The sequence below is a fragment of the Podarcis muralis genome, chromosome 1 (genome assembly GCF_964188315.1).
Source record: "Podarcis muralis chromosome 1, rPodMur119.hap1.1, whole genome shotgun sequence".
In the NCBI taxonomy this organism is placed as follows: Eukaryota; Metazoa; Chordata; class Lepidosauria; order Squamata; family Lacertidae; genus Podarcis; species Podarcis muralis.
The window spans coordinates 60,075,570-60,093,002 of NC_135655.1; the positions used below are offsets into that span (position 1 = coordinate 60,075,570).

Here is a 17,433-nt window from a genome sequence, read left to right on the forward strand (position 1 = left end):
TTACAGAAAGTAGGAGCAACCGTGGAATTTTCATCAGTGTAACTCTTTAAAACATTGTTATTTCCAGAATGGAATTTTAGTAAAAGTAACGGAGACCTGTCCTCCATTGAACTGCTCGGAAAAAGATTACATCCTCCCAGAGAATCAGTGCTGCAGTGTTTGCAAAGGTAAGTAGGATGTTGGCAGGTATTGTTAATAGTTATTGTGTCTTCCATAAAAGAATGTTTGATTTGGATCTGAAAAGCCTACTGTAAGGCTTGTGGTGTTGTCTCGGTTGCCTTTTATGCATTAACTGGAGTTCATAAAAGACCTTTAATATTAGTCAGACATCAAAGCTCTTTGGGGATATTGTAGAGTGTTTTGAAATCAGGGAAGTTAATATATATTTTTCCCAATTTGTATAGATACAGTCTGCGAAGCATGTATAACTTCCTACACATTGACACCATTATATAAACCCATTTAAATAACATCCCTTCTCCCCATTATTAAAAACAAAAAAACCCCAGTATTTGAGCAATACTGAGTTCTGATGGTAACATTTTAATTTTTTTAAAAAAGTTTATATTTAATGTTCACATTAAAGTTAGAGTTACAACCCAAACAATGCCACCAGTGCAAAACTAAATCCACAAGTGCTGTATTGTGGCCTTGTGGGTTTCTTCCTGAATTTTCCTGCTCCTACTCCCTTCCCATGTCTTTAAGCCTCAAACAGCACAGCTGCCAAAAATTATCTTTCTCCTTGAAAGCTGCTTATTTCCCTGACCACCCACAGTCATGATGAATTCATATGTAATTATTGTTGCAGTTAACATTTTTGTTGTTGTTTATAGTGTAGTCATCAAATACTATATAACGGTGGAGCAATTTCTTGATTGCAGCTTAATCGTGCTTTTGTTATTACCCCCCATCCTTGGTGAAATTTACTGTACTATCATAGATTATGATTATGTAACTTGGAGTCACAGATGTGATTGTGTATTTTTTCCATTAGGTGTCAAATCAAAATCGTTGCTTTTTTTTTTGCTGCTACTCAGTTTCTTGGATTACAAACATGGGCTGTTGCTTTGCTTGCAGGGCTAATCCCCAGCACCTCCAGGCAAGTCAGAAAGGGGGGGGGGCAGGGGGCCAATTGGAATGGGCCTGCGACTTTGAGGGGGCCTACTCTAAGCTCCCCATGATAGAAGCAAAGGGGAACCTTTTGGTAAAGATTATTGAAATGCAGCCTACATTTCCCATCTGACCTGGACCTCTTGCCAACTTTGCATGGCCGTGTCTCCAGGTAGGGCTGTCTGAAATCCTGGGGAATCATTTTCGGTCAGTGTAGGGAGTATTCAACTAGATGGACTGATGGTCTGGCTCAGTGCTATTTTTCTAGAAAAAGAGGTGCCGGAACTCACCATGAACACCCCCCCCCCCCAATCTCTTAGAATGGCAATGAGAGAGGTGCTGAAACTTGAGTTCCAGTGAGTTCCAGCTGAAAAAAAGCCCTGGGCTTGACTCAGTATAAAGTAGCTCCTTATGTCTCTATGTCCTTAACCTTTGAAAATGAAAAAGAGTTTTTTTAAAAAAGCATATGGTTAAACATTTTTGAATAACATAATTTTTAGTCACTGTATGTTAAATAGGTTGTGTGGTTTTTAAATTGGTGGCAATCTGGTTAGAAGTCACTCCTTGTGCTTAAATGAGTACTTTGCAGTGCAATTCTATGCATGTCTGTTCAGAAGCAAGCCCCTTTTACTTCAACTTCCGTGTTTGTGTGTGTGTTGGAGGAGGTTGAAGTGCGGAAAACATTTTATTAATAATGTAGCTCTGCTAACCTTTACATTTACTATTTATATAAAAGAGGTTTATAATATCTTTCAGTAGCACCTTCAGGAGGCTCTTCAATTAGCATATTTTCCATCTCTTCCTGTCTAGCCCCAAGACTGGACTTGAGACAATTTTGCGTAAAGGGAATGGAAGGAGTTTTGTTTCCTCAGATGCAAAAATCAGACATTTCTCATGCATTGCTGTGGGACTCTGAGACACCTCTAGAATTCAGTTTTATTAAGTCCCAGAAAGATGCTGATAAGTATAAATTTAACAGGTCTGCTGCATTCAGAATTGTAGCAACAGGGCTCTCAACTTTACTAAGGCTTCTTTGTGTACTTGGGAGCAGCTTATTGAGTACAAAATACATGCATGTAGAGTCATTTGTGTTACTTAGAATATATGTGAGAGCAGCCATGAAATGATCTTATTCTGAGAAAAATAAATACAGTTCCGCTGTCCTCTGTTTAATTATTTCTGTGCTCTTCTATTGCAATTCAGTGGCAACATATTAGTGCAACATAGTGCCTTGTGCCTATATGCATATTTCAACTTCTTTTTCTCTAGGGATTTTGATTGATTTACAACCTTAAAGCTTTGCACTTTGGCACTTTTATTAAACTAGTATTTTTTTTCACAGATATGTTACATATTTTTAATTAATTAAAAATCTTTTAAATCAATCTTAACAGATAAACAGACTATTGTTGCTATCCTGCCTGTTTTGACCATTCTGTTGCCTAAATAAATAGCTAAATAGTTCTGGATACAAGTGCAAACAAATTTACAAACAACTGCAAATTAAAAATGGTACTTTTTCAATACTTCTCAAGTAACATTGATACTACATGGAGTCTCCCACTGAGTGCCGCATAACTCAGGGTAGTGTTTTGGTGCAAGGTGGGGCCAGAGCTCCTCACTACCCCATTCTCTCTTAGAGAGTGGCAGGGTGACAGGTGATGATCTTAAGAGAGAGAGATGGAGGGAGACATGGGGTGGTGGTGATTTAAAGAGATAATGAAATGATGATAATCTTAAGTAAAGGTCAATATCACCCCATACCGTTTCTCATACATGGGCAGAGCCACCACACACTCTTTCTTTGGTATTCCCACCTAGGGATGTAAGAGGGCAGTGGTTTCTGTTCTAACCTGTATTTGTCACAATCAGCACTGTTTCTGTTCCACTGCAGTTCGGCTTCTGCCAAATACTACATGTAACTATTTCTGCAACTTACTTTAATCTCAGTGTAAAAGAAATGGCAAAACAATGTTTAAAAAATTATTAATTGCCTATAATGTGTGGCCTTAAAAACAGTAATGATGTAAATGAATGCCAGTCATATTCACCAGGCCAATTTCTGTTCCTGACCACAGATGAGTATGCACTTTTGGCTTCCTTTTACATTTTTAACCCCCCCCCCAACATTCTTTATCCCACCCCATCAATTAATACGTGCGTGCACACACACACACACTCATTCAAATCCTTGATCTCTCTCACACACATACTCACTGTCCATACTGTCCCTCCTTTCTCTCTCTCCCTGTACCTCCTCCTCAGATAATAAATGAGGTTAGGAGAAAGCTCCCTTTAACCCCCCCAACGCCCCCCAATTGCTATACTGAAGTGAGGTCAATGAATCAGGCTAAATCTGAAGACAGTGGACCACATACAACAATGGTTCCCCATCCCATTGGCATCTTAAGAGCCAGCTCACACGTAAAAGCCACCCACTTATGCTCTCCGGATGTCTCCTGACTGATCACAGGCATGAGCTTTTCAAGAAAAGTAACATGTACATGTAAACTCAAAGTGTGCCTGATAAGCTCTGTTAACATGATAGAATTTTTTCAGTTTCCACATATAAAGTGCCACGTAACAATGATCCACTGTTACTTAGGCCATACACCTATTTCTTAATGTGATCCTGTGTCTTGGGATAATCAGAAGAAATTGCATATTGAATAAAGCAGTTGTCTTACATTTATGAGAAAAATCATGTCAATTCCAACCATATTTTTATTTGCTTGAGTTCATGGGGACTTACAAGTGAGTGTGCATAGATTTTCAAACTAAGTAGCTTGGGAGCAGGTCTGAGGTTGCTAAGTTATTTGACTTTTTGAGAATTGTAAACTATACCTAATTGGAGGAACACATTTGAAAGGATATGTGCCAAGCCAATTGTACAATTATTCAACAACATGAAATGAGCTTGTCTACCTATTCCCTGAAGCGTAGAATTTGATTACTATTATAATTAGCTTAAAATGATAAATGGGTCATTGCACAATCAAATAACTTAAAAAGCAAAACTTAATCTTGTGGAAGCAGTTGTAATAAAGACATAAGAATGCCCTCATCAAAGGAAAGCCAAGGGTAGAAAAATTGCTCTAAATGCTGGAAGAACATTCACCTGAAATGTTTGAAGAAGGAATAGAGGTCACCTCGTTTGTCAAAGATCTAGAGTATATGCTTTTTTCAATGTGATTCGCTTTTGGAAGTCTATTTCTTCCACCAGTGTGGTGTAGTGGTTAAGAGCGGTGGACTCATAATCTGGGGAACCGGGTTCGCGTCTCCGCTCCTCCACCTGCAGCTGCTGGGTGACCTTGGGCCAGTCACACTTCTCTGAAGTCTCTCAGCCCCACTCACCTCACAGAGTGTTTGTTGTGGGGGAGGAAGGGAAAGGAGAATGTTAGCCGCTTTGAGACTCCTTAAAGGGAGTGAAAGGCGGGATATCAAATCCAAACTCTTCTTCTTCTTCTTCTTTTTCAGATGTTGTTAAGGTACTACATGCATTTATTACATACATCTATGTGTATGGGGGAATGTTTTGCACATTTGTTCTAAATTGTTTGTTGTAGTTGTTGAATTGATTTATTGATTTTGCGTGACCCCGCTAATTGATTTACGATCTCCAATTAGCTGTTTATGTCCGGCACACTTCCGCTCCGAGCACCTCTGCTCCTTCTGCCGCTCCAGTCACGCCGTAGCAGAGTTGAACACAGCGGGAACTATCACGTAGCTTCACTTAGTTTCCAGACAAACACACGAAGCCAGGTTTGTCTATTTACAGTTGTTTATTCCGATATTTCTCAGAAAATTCCTGGACTCACCGCAGCCATTATAGACTACGTCTTTCCCCCTCACAGCACAGAGAGGAACAGATCGAAACTCATCCCAGCTCCTCCCAGCTTCGAAAACTGACGTCAGAATGGTGTGGCATCATGGGAACAATTTAACCTGTTAAGTTCCAAACCCCACACCCCCCTTTGCCGCACATTCTGACAAGACCCTTTTGAGTTCAACACCTTTCCCTTTGCCTTGTGCCTCTTTCCAGCATTTTTCCCAGGCACCTGTTGAACCCCTTCAACACTCTCAGAATCACACTGTGCGAAACCTATCCACGCACTTGTGGCCTGATATCTTTCAGGTGGAATACCCTTTGTTGTGCGACTGGACCTTCTAGGCACAAACTCAGATGTTACTTCTGACTCACCGCCACCAGAAGGTGTGTCCTCAGCATCACGGGATTCCCCCTCTGACTTAAAGCGTTTTCGAATCCTCTCCATTACACTCACAGGAGAACTAGGCTTGCTTTTGGGTGTCCTCTTAACATCTTGTGGAGAAGCTACAGATACCTCCTCCTGTTCCTGACTTTGGTCAGTGACCTGCTCGTCATCATCGGATTCTGAACCCTGATCGTGGACCTGGTCCTCATCACCGGGATCAGCCTCTGCCTCCCTTTCCTCCTCAGAATCAGATAGGCATTCTGAGAGCAGATCACGCTGGACAGCAGTTTTTGACCTTTTATCCTGCTCATAGAACTCAGCGTGTTTACTGATCAGCGCCTTACTCTGATCACCTGATGGATATGCAAACCTCCATGCACGTGCTGCTGGCTCATACCCGCAGAAGATCATTTTCTGGAACTTGGATCCATCTGGCCCCTGCAAAGCAGTAGGTACCGGCACAGATGCACTTGCACCAAACATTCGCAAAAAATGAATCTGGGGTTTCCTGCCATGCAACAACCCAAAAGGTGTGTCACCTATCAGTGAATTGTAGGTACGATTCCAGGTGAAGCCCACATACTTGATTGCCTCCAGCCAAAACCTTGGAGGTAACCCAGCATCTGCCAGCATCACCTGTGCAGCTTTAACCAGAGCCTCACTTCTCAGCTCTGCCACCCCTCTCTGATTGGGTGAAGTCACTGTGTGACGTATCCCTTTCTTGTGAAAGAATTTCTGCAAAGCAGACCCTGTAAATTGAGCTCCTCTATCACTGGTCACCGCTTGCACTCTGGTGGAAAACCTTTGTTCCACCTCCTCAATCCATCCTTTGATCAGCTGTGCTGCATCATCCTTGGATTTGAGACCATGGGTCCAGGAATTCTGCGTAAAATTATCCTGCACCGTTAAAAGAAACCTTGCACCTCCCAGACTTGCTTCCCTTACAGGACCCCACAAATCTATGTGGACCAGTTCAAAAGGTTTTGCGGTTACCCTCTTCACTTTTGGATAACTGCATCCTTTTACCTTTGCCAGTTTGCAAGTTTCACAACTTACAGCACATCCACATTCTGTAATTTTACAACCTTTGGAAACCTCAGGCAGCACCTGCAGTTCTTCTAGAGAACCATGAGCTGTTTTTGTATGCCACACATGGGCACATGTCTCGTGGTTGTTGATTTTTGCACGTAAAGCCTGTGCTTTCCCAACCTTCCCCTCACCCTCCAGAGGTGTTTTAAGAACAAAGAGATCATTTTGCCCCTTTTTAACCTTGGCAAATATTCTCCCTCCTTTGGAGATTGTGCAGACAGCATCTTCGAAACAAACCTTAAACCCCTTTTTCAAAAAATAAGGCACAGATAAAAGACAGTGGTGCATCCCAGGAACGGTACAACACTCCAACGTCTCCTGTAAAGCAAACACATGCACATTTACAGAATTAGTGACATTCTTTTTCTGTCCATTTGCAAAAAGTACAGTTTTCCCAGCCGGAATTGCCTTGCAATTCCACATCTCGACAGCAGGGGTATCTGGAATCAAATTGCAATTTGCTGCAGAGTCAATTACAAAACAAAGCTCTGAGCCTGTCCCACAGCTGGCCTCAGACAAAGCCAGACTAGCTGTTAGTTGATAAGCCTCCTCCTGGTGTCTGTCACGTCCACCAGACTCAGTCCCACGCCTGGTTGTTTTTCCAGACTGGTTGCCATGGAAACCCGACTGGTTCCCATGAGAGTTCAGCTGGTTGACCTTGGCAACATCCTGTCTTGCCACTCTGCTCCGGTGGGGGCAATCTCGACGTACGTGGTCAGCTGACTTGCAAATGTAGCAACAACGAACTTCAGTGGAAAAACACTGCCCGGGGCTCCCAGCTGGCCTGGCCCTCCTCCTTCTGGAACGGCGCCTCCCACCAGCTTGGCCCCCCTTGAAGCTGCTCTTCGTTTCAGCACAAGTGGAAAGTCCTTTAAACTCGCCTTTGGAACTCTTCGCCCTCCCGATCTGTGCACCAGCGCTCCTTGAGGCTGATTGGGGAATAGGGGCTTCTAGACCAGCGTCTGCAGGGCTCTGGCCTCCCGCTGAAGCTTCACACAAACCTTTCAGCACATTCCAGGCAGCCCACGCTGATTTCACACCCTCCAAGTGGGGTCTCAGCGATGCATCAACGCATGCCTTGAGCATCTCCAGCTCTCTTTGCATTTTCTGCTGGCTATCTTCAGGCAACGCAGCCTCACAGCCTGCAACGTCTCCAGCCGCTTTGGCGCTGGGGGTTGGTGGTAGTGGCTCCCTCTGGCTTGCTCCCCAAAGCCCATGGACCAGGAACCACCCCTTTATTCTTTGCCTCCAGGTTGCCCAACTCTTTAGAGTGAGCTTTTCCACCGGTATGTCCTGGCTCTCTGCCATCTTCTCCCGTTCTCCCAAGGGGCCCCAAGCTTACTCACAGCTTATCCAGCAACCCGATCCGGAGAGACGATTTCCTGCTGCTTCCAGCTCTCAGCACGCAGCACAGGCGACCTTGTGTCTTTCAGCCAGCTGCTCTTAAACTCCGCAGCTGCTCCTTTGCCTCTTTACAACAGGCAAACCTCCGACACGTTTCGCCGACTTTCTCTGCCTTAAACCGCAGACTTTCAAACGCTTACAACAGCCTCCCGTGATAGTTTTACGATCGGTGATTAAGGTCCATAACCTGTTGAATTGATTTATTGATTTTGCGTGACCCCGCTAATGCTCTATTGCCTTGTCATCTATGTTGGACTGAAATGAGAAGTAGTCATATAAAGATCCCCACCCCCTTCATTTTTAAAACCTGAGACAGTAAGGTTTTAACAGTAGGCCATATGAAAAAATTAAAACAAATGTGTCAGATCTAAAATTCAGAAGGGGACATTGTTTTATTATGTTCTAATCTAGCCAAAGCTAGTCATAATTATGGAATATTGAAACCAATGGACATGGCTAACTTAAGTATCCTCCTTTTCAATGAGACTTGGTCACACTTAACTTTCACTAGATTTCAGGTCCAATCTCCTTGGAATCTATTCAACATCATCATAATTTCCACAGGACACTAGGATTTGAAATTCCAAGTCACCAGAGAGTGGACCCATGTGGATTGTTGTTTTCACCCCAGACCACTGGCCCACACTAATTGTCTTAACTACTCAGATAGTGAGCTAAATATATTCTTTATTAGCATTCACAAAATTTAGAAAGCATTAGTATAAATCAAGTGGCACCCAAATGGAATCATTTAAAAAAGGAAGATCATTTATTATTTATGCAGTGCCATCTGTGTACATGCATAAGCTCTCTAAACTGTCTCGAGCACCTTATAATATAAATTTTGGCAGCAGAGTAGCCACAAGAGAGTTGGATATGAGGGACGGTGCTTACTGATAACCAGGGCTTTTCCCCCCAGCCAGAACTCACTGGAACTTAGTTCCGGCACCTCTTAGGTGGGTGTCATTGCTATTCTGAGAGAATGAGGGAGGTGCTCATGGTGAGTTCCAGCACCTCTTTTTCTAGAAAAATAGCACTGCCATTAATGTAGTATTCTGTGACATTTAGAACTCATCACTCCTCTCCAGCAATCTGCATGGCTGCTCTGATGCATGCAAGAAGTGTGCTCTCTTTCTATTGAAGGTTTTCTAGCTTTCATTTCAGTGGGTAACCGAGTGACATCATACAAAATAATGTGGTGGAAGAGCATACAGCAGGGCCTTTGGAGAACTTACGTTTGGGCAGGCTCGGATAGGAAGAAGCAGTGCTTCAGGCATCTTGGCTTCAGACTATGTAGGACTTTAAAGGTCAAAACCATCACCTTGAATTGGGTCAATGAAGTCAGTGCAAAATTGAATTAACACGCCCAGAGTGGCCCATCCTTAATAACACCATAATGCTGCATTCTGGACCAGTAGCCATTTCTGAGCAATCTTCAGAGGTAGCCATACACAAAGCATGTTACAGTAGGCTAATGTGTGTGCTACCAGAGCACAAGCAATGGTAGTCAGTTTTATACTGCCTAGGAAAGTATGCAGGTGGCATACTTTTCTAGGCAGTAATCTGTCTTCTCAATCAACAAAAGCCCCATGTCGTTTGGATTAGTTATTACTGTCATCATTATTTCTTAAATGTACATCTTGCCCTTCCTCCAAAAGGAGGCCTTCATCCAGTCTTTCACTGCTCTCAGACACTGGTTTATAGCTTCCACTGTTTTCTTGGGTTTGACAGAAAAGAGAGAAAGAAATGGCTTAAAAATTGGTCCTGAAAACTCTTCATAGATAACTTCAGCAAATAATATGATGGAAACTGTACCAAATACTTGGATTCTCAGCAATGGAGTATGAATATATACAGCCTGGGATGTGTGAAGTTCATTTCCTGTAAATCCTTCTTTGGAAATCATAATGCAAAGTGTAATTCTATCCATTATTTTTGTTAAAAAAAGGTAAATCTTGAAGGTGATTCACAAATCCCCTATATGGAGTTCTTAGATTCTAAGAATTCATACTTTCTGACAGCTAAGCTGCATTGAAAAAGATTTCACTGGGATATTTTTTAAAAAGAAATAACAGACTAGAGTTCCTATAACCAAGTTAATTGGGGGGGGGGGGACTCACCCTGCACATAATGGAAAAAGAATAAAAGAAATAACATATTACAGACAGTTTTTTTAAAGTTGGCATTATTTTAGAATGACTTGCAGCATTACTGTAATATTTCACAGTGCTTTTTGTTTTGATGTTAAGTCACTTTCACCTCACTGTCATCTAAATAAGACTTTGATTCAGTATAACCATTAACATATTTGTTGTGCTGTCTGTCACCATTTCCTTTGTGCTTGACTTGTTGGAGCAAAATTGGAGCGGTTGGTATACTATTAGTGTGAGATCAGCCAGTAACACTGTAGGTTAAGTTCACATAAGCATTTTCTTCAGTTTGAAAAATATTATTGAAATCCTTAATGGTTTAACTATTGGTCCCTTTACATTGAAACAAAGATTGAAAGATGGAAACGTAATGTAGGCTGTCTTTAGAAGGAGCAATACCCTGAATCCTGGTTGTTGTTGTTGATGATGATGATGATAGTGATAATAATAATAATAATAATAATAATAATAATAATAATAATAGGATTTTAAGGAGCAGAAACCTATCATTTGCTTTTGTTTTTACTTTTTTGTGGATTTGTGATATGCTTGGATTCATTCTGGAAAAAAGCTGGGCTCAAAAATCTGATAAATAACGTCTCCATATACAATTGTGTTCCACAGAGGTCTGTTAGGCATCTTCATTATACAGCAGTTAGTGAATTCTGATCACACACCTTTCTCCTGGCTTTTGACACCTGAGTATATTTTTGACACCTGCATATTTTTAGGATCCACTCTGTTTTTGTGATTGAAAATTGTTTTAGCTTTGTTTTTAGCTTAGATTATAATACTGTGTTTTAATTGTTGCAACCTGCCCTGAGACTTTAGGGTGAAGGGTGGATAATAAATTAATATAAAAATAATTACACAGGTAGCTTTAGAGGATCATGGATGTTGAATCGACCACATTTTATGCACCCCCAATGCATCTTGAAGATTTGCTTCACAATGCCTTCTTTCCTGGTGGCTTCCTCCATATTTTTGCTGGCTTTTGAATGTGTTTGTCTTCCTATTTCTGTGTGGTTTCAGAATAATTTGAAGGGGCAGCATTTTATTTGATAAATATACATTGGTGGTTGTTGGTTTTTTAAAAAAAAGCTTTTTCCTGCTTGTATGCATTGGGGAACAGAAGTCCGTCCCCATCTCCCCAAAATCTCTTTGAGAATCAGTTGGTAGGCTTCTATGTTTGTGTGTTTGTGTGTAGTGCACAAAAGTATTCAGGAATTGCTTCCCCTTGCATTCTGGAACAACGTGTGCTGACCTGTTATATTAATATAAATCACATCGTATGCACATTTAACTTGTGTGATTTCAACCATATGTGATTGAAGGCCGGCTGGTTGAAAATCTGCACATTAAATGCAGGCAAGGCAGAGAGCTTAAATGCTCTTTTTGCACCATGTTTTCCCGGCATGATACGCCCCCCAAGCCAATTTCAGGGGTAGGAGTGGGGGGGGGGGGGAGGAGAGGATGGATCACCCCATTTCTCAAGTGGAAGTCCTTGCACAAGGGTTCAATTAGCTGAATCCCCTGCCCTATATATTTATTTGAGAGCCCACCTTATAAAGCTCCAGTGAGACTTACTGCTGAGTGTACCTGTATATGAGTGAGAATTCTAATCTATTGATGAAAATTTAAGCAGGGTGTTCTTTATTTAAGATTAATTAATCCAGAACACTTTTGTTTCGAGCTCTCATCATTGCTAGCTGTGGCTGTGCCTGCTACAGCATCTGGCCTCAGTGGAGTACCATTAAGAAAATGTGTCCCTTAACAGAAGATTCTCATGCTATGGAATTTTGCATCTGTTATGACAGCATTCTTAAAAGTAGTGTGATTAGTTTCAGTAGAAGATCAGTGTAAATATATACAATTAAGCACACAGGCCCTTGATAGTGTGACGCCCTTGATAGTTCAGTCGGTAGAGCATGACACTTTTAATCATAAGAGTTGTGGGTTCAATCCCCATGTTGGGCAAAATATTCCTGCACTGCATTGCATTGTAGAGGGTTGGACTAGATGACCCTTGTGGTTCCCTCCAATTCTAAAATTCTATGAAAGGTAAAGTACATTATGTTAGCGTGGAAGTTAAATGATATTGTATTACTGTTAGGATTCCTATCTAAATTAAATAGTATAATTGCTGATTTAGGATTAAGCTTTTTATTGTTTTCACTCACTCTGATACATTGTTGAATGTGCATTATTTTTCAGGTCATAATTTTTGTGCACAAGGTCACAGATGTGGTGAAAACTCAGAGTGCAGGAACTGGAACACGCGAGCTACTTGTGAATGCAAAAGTGGTTATGTCTCCGTCCAAGGGGATTCTGCCTATTGTGAAGGTAAATAATGTGTTCTGCAAAGTAACTTCATTGTGGTCTGGTGAGACATGTGCTGTTAAAACAAAAGCAGAACAGAGCATCTCATTATCAAGTTCAATCTTCATGGTAGTATAAATGATAATATCCTCATTTGATTCTATATGTAGAAAGTTCAGATGACCCAGACAGATGGAAACTTCATTGTGAAGTTCCCAAGTGACTGACTGACTTCCTGGCATGTTAAAATGTCACCCTTCTGTTTGTGACTGTCTTTGCAACATATAAATTCCAGTAATACTGCTGCTTAGGCTGATGGCAAGTATGTCGTCCCAGACATGAATAATCTGTGTCACAAATTGATAACAGTTGATAATAGTATATTTAGGCAACAAGCAAAGATTGTTTTCATCAAGCCTTTCGGCTGAGGTAAAAATGTGACCCACTGTATCTACAGATAGTAGGCTTTTTAGAAGTGGTTTTATGGCCTTCTTTTAATGATGTGGACTGCTTTGAGGTATTCCGTTCAAGAGCAGAATATACTGGTACATTTTAAACATAAATCAATAAGATGTTGTGACTGTAGATAGCATCTTGTGAGGTGTGATGAGCTGCAAATACTGTTTACCCCATAGTATTAACTTGGTGAAAAACCTGTCTCTGTGGCTGGGGTGCTCCTGTGGATACTCATTACAAAGCAACCCTGTTTATTACATACAGGAAATTTTTGTAAATGTCTCCCCCTTTCCTGGGTTTCCGTGGACAAGCTAGCTCACTTGCCATTCAGAAATTGTTTGCGTTGCTGAACTTGCATAGGAATACCATCCATCATGATCCTTCAGTGCTGAAGTTTCAAGCATGTAATGAAACATGTAATGAAACATGTCTTTGTTTGTTTCCCTTGTCTTGATCGGAAACTGTTGAGTTTCATAAATGGCTTTTTGAGACCTATTGTTGGTAACGAAATAGAAAGGCCTCACTTGGTGTCAATGTTAATGCATGAGGAGTGCAGTGAATTTAGAAAGACTCAGTTTTTGTTGTACCTAACCCTGGTTTGGTTGAGGCAAGTGCCTCGAACAGAATAGATTTTTTTCCCTCCCATTGTGAAACTTCTTTGTCCAGTCTCAATTTAATTGATTAAAAGTTGTCATTGTTAATTTCTTAGCCTGCAGCTTAAAACAACAATGAGACATACCTAAAGGGACCCAAAGCCTTTGGTGTTGTAAAATTCCATGTTTTGGATTAAAGTCATTTTTTAAACTTTCAAACTTGGATTAAAATTGTTGTTTTGAAAGAAAAAGAGATAAGGCACCAGCACAGGACTAAAAGTACAAGGAGGTCTGAAATGTATCTTCTCTCATCTTCATTCTCCAGCACTTTGGGGTGCTTCAGACATTCGCTGGACATGTTTGGAAAAGGAAGCATGAATAACTCGTGCTTTCCTGACCATGATTACAGGGCACTAGTTAGTCCTCTGACATGGCGAAGGAGAAGCTAGCTGGATCAGGAGGACCAGTGCCACTAACACCAAGCTGGACCCCGAGATTGAGCTAGAGAGCCCTACATTAGTTCCTCTGGAGACCGCACTCCATGAGAATTGGCCCTCTTTTTAGACCATGGGCTTCATGCCAAACTATACCTGCTCACAAGCAAAGGCAAGACATGGAATGGGAATTGACTGTGATAGGTTCCAAGCCCGAGGGCTACACTATAAGGCTTTCGGCCCAAGGAAGGATGTTGCATCTCACCTGAGCAATACACCATGTCAGAGTTTTCTGCCTGGAAATATCAAAGGTCCTACAACTCCAGTTTGATATGCTGTCTGATGACCTGATAGACTGACACTACAACGTCGGGTTCTTCTCCCTTTCCCCCAGAATCCCCTCTTGCTTTGAAGGCTTCCACTCATCACCAGAATAGGACACCATTCCTCCAGGTCAGGCATGACCAAACTTGGCCCTCCAGCTGTTTTGGGACTACAATTCCCATTAGCTAGGGATGATGGGAGTTGTAGTTCCAAAACAGCTGGAAAGCCAAGTTTGGCCATGGCTGCTCTAGGTAATGTTCAAAGGTAGAATATCAGATAATGGGCAGAATGTGTTTTCCTGTGCTGTTTGGGGATGAGGAGAGATGTAATCTGCTGCTGCTTCTGTCACTCCTGAAGAACAGCCTTAAATTGTCCTGGCTGAACATCTGTCTTCCTGCCCCCCCCCTTTCCTTTTTGCTCTCCTCTCTCTATATGGTTCAGTTTTCTAGGAAGACTTCTGAATGTTTTGTATTGTACATATATTAATGTGATAAACTGGCATTCACTTTGGCTTGTACTAATTTTTGGTTTTCTCTATTTATGGCATTAGTGTTTATGAGCTTGGCCTTCATGGATCTTTTCCATTTTTAAAAAGTGCTTTATTTAGAATTATTTTTGAGCTGGCTTCCATCCATCTATATTTGAAATGGAGAAGAGATGACACCCTTGACAAGCTGTTAAAATATATTGCTGGAACAGGGAGATAAGACTAAGGAGTGTTCAGCAGAAAGAGATTTGTGGGTATCAGCTCTGCTTAGCTGGTCTGAAAAGCTACTAGTATTCTTCCCCATACATGCATGGATGAAGAGGGCTAGCGTTGAGCTATAAGAAACAAATCTCAAATTACAGTATTATTTATTTATTACAGTATTTCTGGCTCAATCTGCCTGGATATCTCAGTCGGTTAGAGTGTGGTGCTGACAATGCTAAGGTTGCAGGTTTGATCCTCGTATGGGACAGCTACATATTCCTGTATTGCAGAGGGATTGTATTAGATGATCCTCAGGGTCTCTTCCAACTCTGCCATTTTGTGATTCAATGATTCTGTGAATCAACCCATGTGAAAGGACAGTGATCCCATCCCATATATCATCTGGTGAATCATGAAAACAAAGTTTCTACTGTAATCTGAAATTGCATGTTCCAAAACATACATATGGACCTTTTCCTGTTTTTGTTTACATGATATCTGACCTGAAGAAGACAACAACAAAGACTGCTGACTATTATTTTATAAATAGACTGATTCACATGATGATGATGATGATGATGGTGGTGGTGATGATGATGATGATGATGATGATAATAATAATAATAATAATAATAATAATAATAATAATAATAATAATTTATTATTTATACCCTGCCCATCTGGCTGGGTTTCCCCAGCCATTCTGGGCGGCTTCCAACAAACTATTAAAATACAGTAGTCCATCAAACATTAAAAGCTTCCCTAAACAGGGCTGCCTTCAGATGTCTTCTAAAAGTGTGGTAGTTGTTGTTCTCTTTGACATCTGGTCGGAGGGCGTTCCACAGGGCGGATGCCACTACTGAGAAGGCCCTCTGCCTGGTTCCCTGTAACTTTGCTTTTCGCAGCGAGGGAACTGCCAGAAGGCCCTCGGCATTGGACCTCAGTGTCCGGGCAGAATGGTGGGGGTGGAGATGCTCCTTCAGGTAAACTGGGGTTCCAAATGCTCAAGCATTCCTGTTATTCCACCATGCTATTTCAGCACCATTTTATTGTGAATGTATGCATCAGGGCCTGTTATGTCTTTGTATGCAAGGTTCTTCTGTATCTAAAAAGACCACAGTTCTACTTAACAGATGGTGGGTGCGAGAGAAGAGAGAAAGAATAAATTGCAGTATCACCGGGACATCAAATATAAATTCTCCATTATGTCTTGCTGTCCTGGAGTGTTTAAAATTCATCCATTGGGCCAGATGTTGTGTTACAGCCCCAAATACACATACTTTGGGATTTTTATTTGCTTTTCACCTAGAACCAATAACATAGGAAGTTGCTGTGAAAATGCTCCCTTTTTGCTGCTATATTAGGGATTCATTTGAGAGCAGTCTTTAGCATGGTACTGCTCTCATGCCACATTTACTTAAAACACACAAATGTATTCATAAGTGGTCATAGAGACAGCTAGAGCTAGACATAATTAGTATAAATATTGCTGTGATAATGGTCTGAATTTCATTCCATTGTTTCACAGGAATTGAAATAGAAGTCGTGTTTCATACTGCTTCTTTTGAGATCCAAGGTTTCCTGTCTCTTCAGCTGATCTGAAAGTAATTGTATCCTAGTTCAGAATGTGCTGAATCAATAATAATACTAATAGCAATGATAATAAGCAGTCTCGTGCCCCTCCATCTATCCACCCATCCTCTCTCTCCTCCCCATTAACCACCCCAGATCTTCTATACTGCAGCAATGGTATTGCCCTTTAATAATAATAATAATAATAATAAAAAATTTTATTTATATCCCGCCCTCCCCAGCCGAAGCCGGGCTCAGGGCGGCTAACAACACCAAATAAGAAGCCTTGAACTTTTAATAAACTTCAAGGCTACCCTCCTCACACATTGCATTTGCACAGAGGCAGGTGATGGGGAGCGATCATACCAGATGTCTTTTTCTTCAGGTCCCCTCCCTTCTCCAAGCCTGTTTTCTTTCTCCTGGGTTCACTATTTTGTAATTCTCAACACACACACACTTTTTACACACACATATGCACATGGGAAAGGGGGGGGGGGTCCTGAGAACCAAGAGTGCCTGCTGTGACTCGCCAGCTGAATTACACTGAACATCTGCTTTCTTAAAAGAATGGTTGGACCTTGGAGGAAGGGCTAGAGCCCTTGAGAAAACATTCTGTTGGCCTGATTCAGAATGGTGGCTAGGGGTTCAAAACCACTGCATTAGAGGGCTGCTAGTCTCAAATACAAACTTTTTATAGTTACATAGTAAGGAAGGTAGGACACTGTGTCAGAGTCTTCCATCTTTCTGTTGGATCAACGGCAATCAGTCTTCTGTACCTGAAGCTCATATGTTCTATTGGCCCTGTTTCATTTTCAAGCTGATAGGCACTGGACTACAGTGGTACCTCGGTTTAAGTACTTAATTCATTCCGGAGGTCCGTTCTTAACCTGAAACTGTTCTTAACCTGAAGCACCACTTTGGCTAATGGGGCCTCCTGCTGCTGCCGCGCCGCCGGAGCACAATTTCTGTTCTCATCCTGGAGCAAAGTTCTTAACCCGAGGTACTATTTCTGGGTTAGTGGAGTCCGTAACCTGAAGCATATGTAACCTGAAGTGTATGTAACCCAAGGTACCACTG

At 41.5% G+C, this 17,433-nt stretch overlaps 1 protein-coding gene across 5 annotated transcripts in view; it reads left to right on the forward strand.

Annotated features, from left to right (window-relative positions):
- Positions 1 to 17,433, forward strand: part of NELL1 (neural EGFL like 1) — a 381,897-nt gene that overhangs the window by 139,026 nt on the left and 225,438 nt on the right. For all 5 annotated transcript variants that reach the window (XM_028729018.2, XM_077929586.1, XM_077929598.1 and 2 more), the window contains exons 11-12: positions 68 to 167; positions 12,182 to 12,310. In XM_028729018.2, coding sequence (XP_028584851.2) covers positions 68 to 167; positions 12,182 to 12,310 — 229 coding nt within the window. The remainder of the gene's footprint in view (positions 1 to 67; positions 168 to 12,181; positions 12,311 to 17,433) is intronic.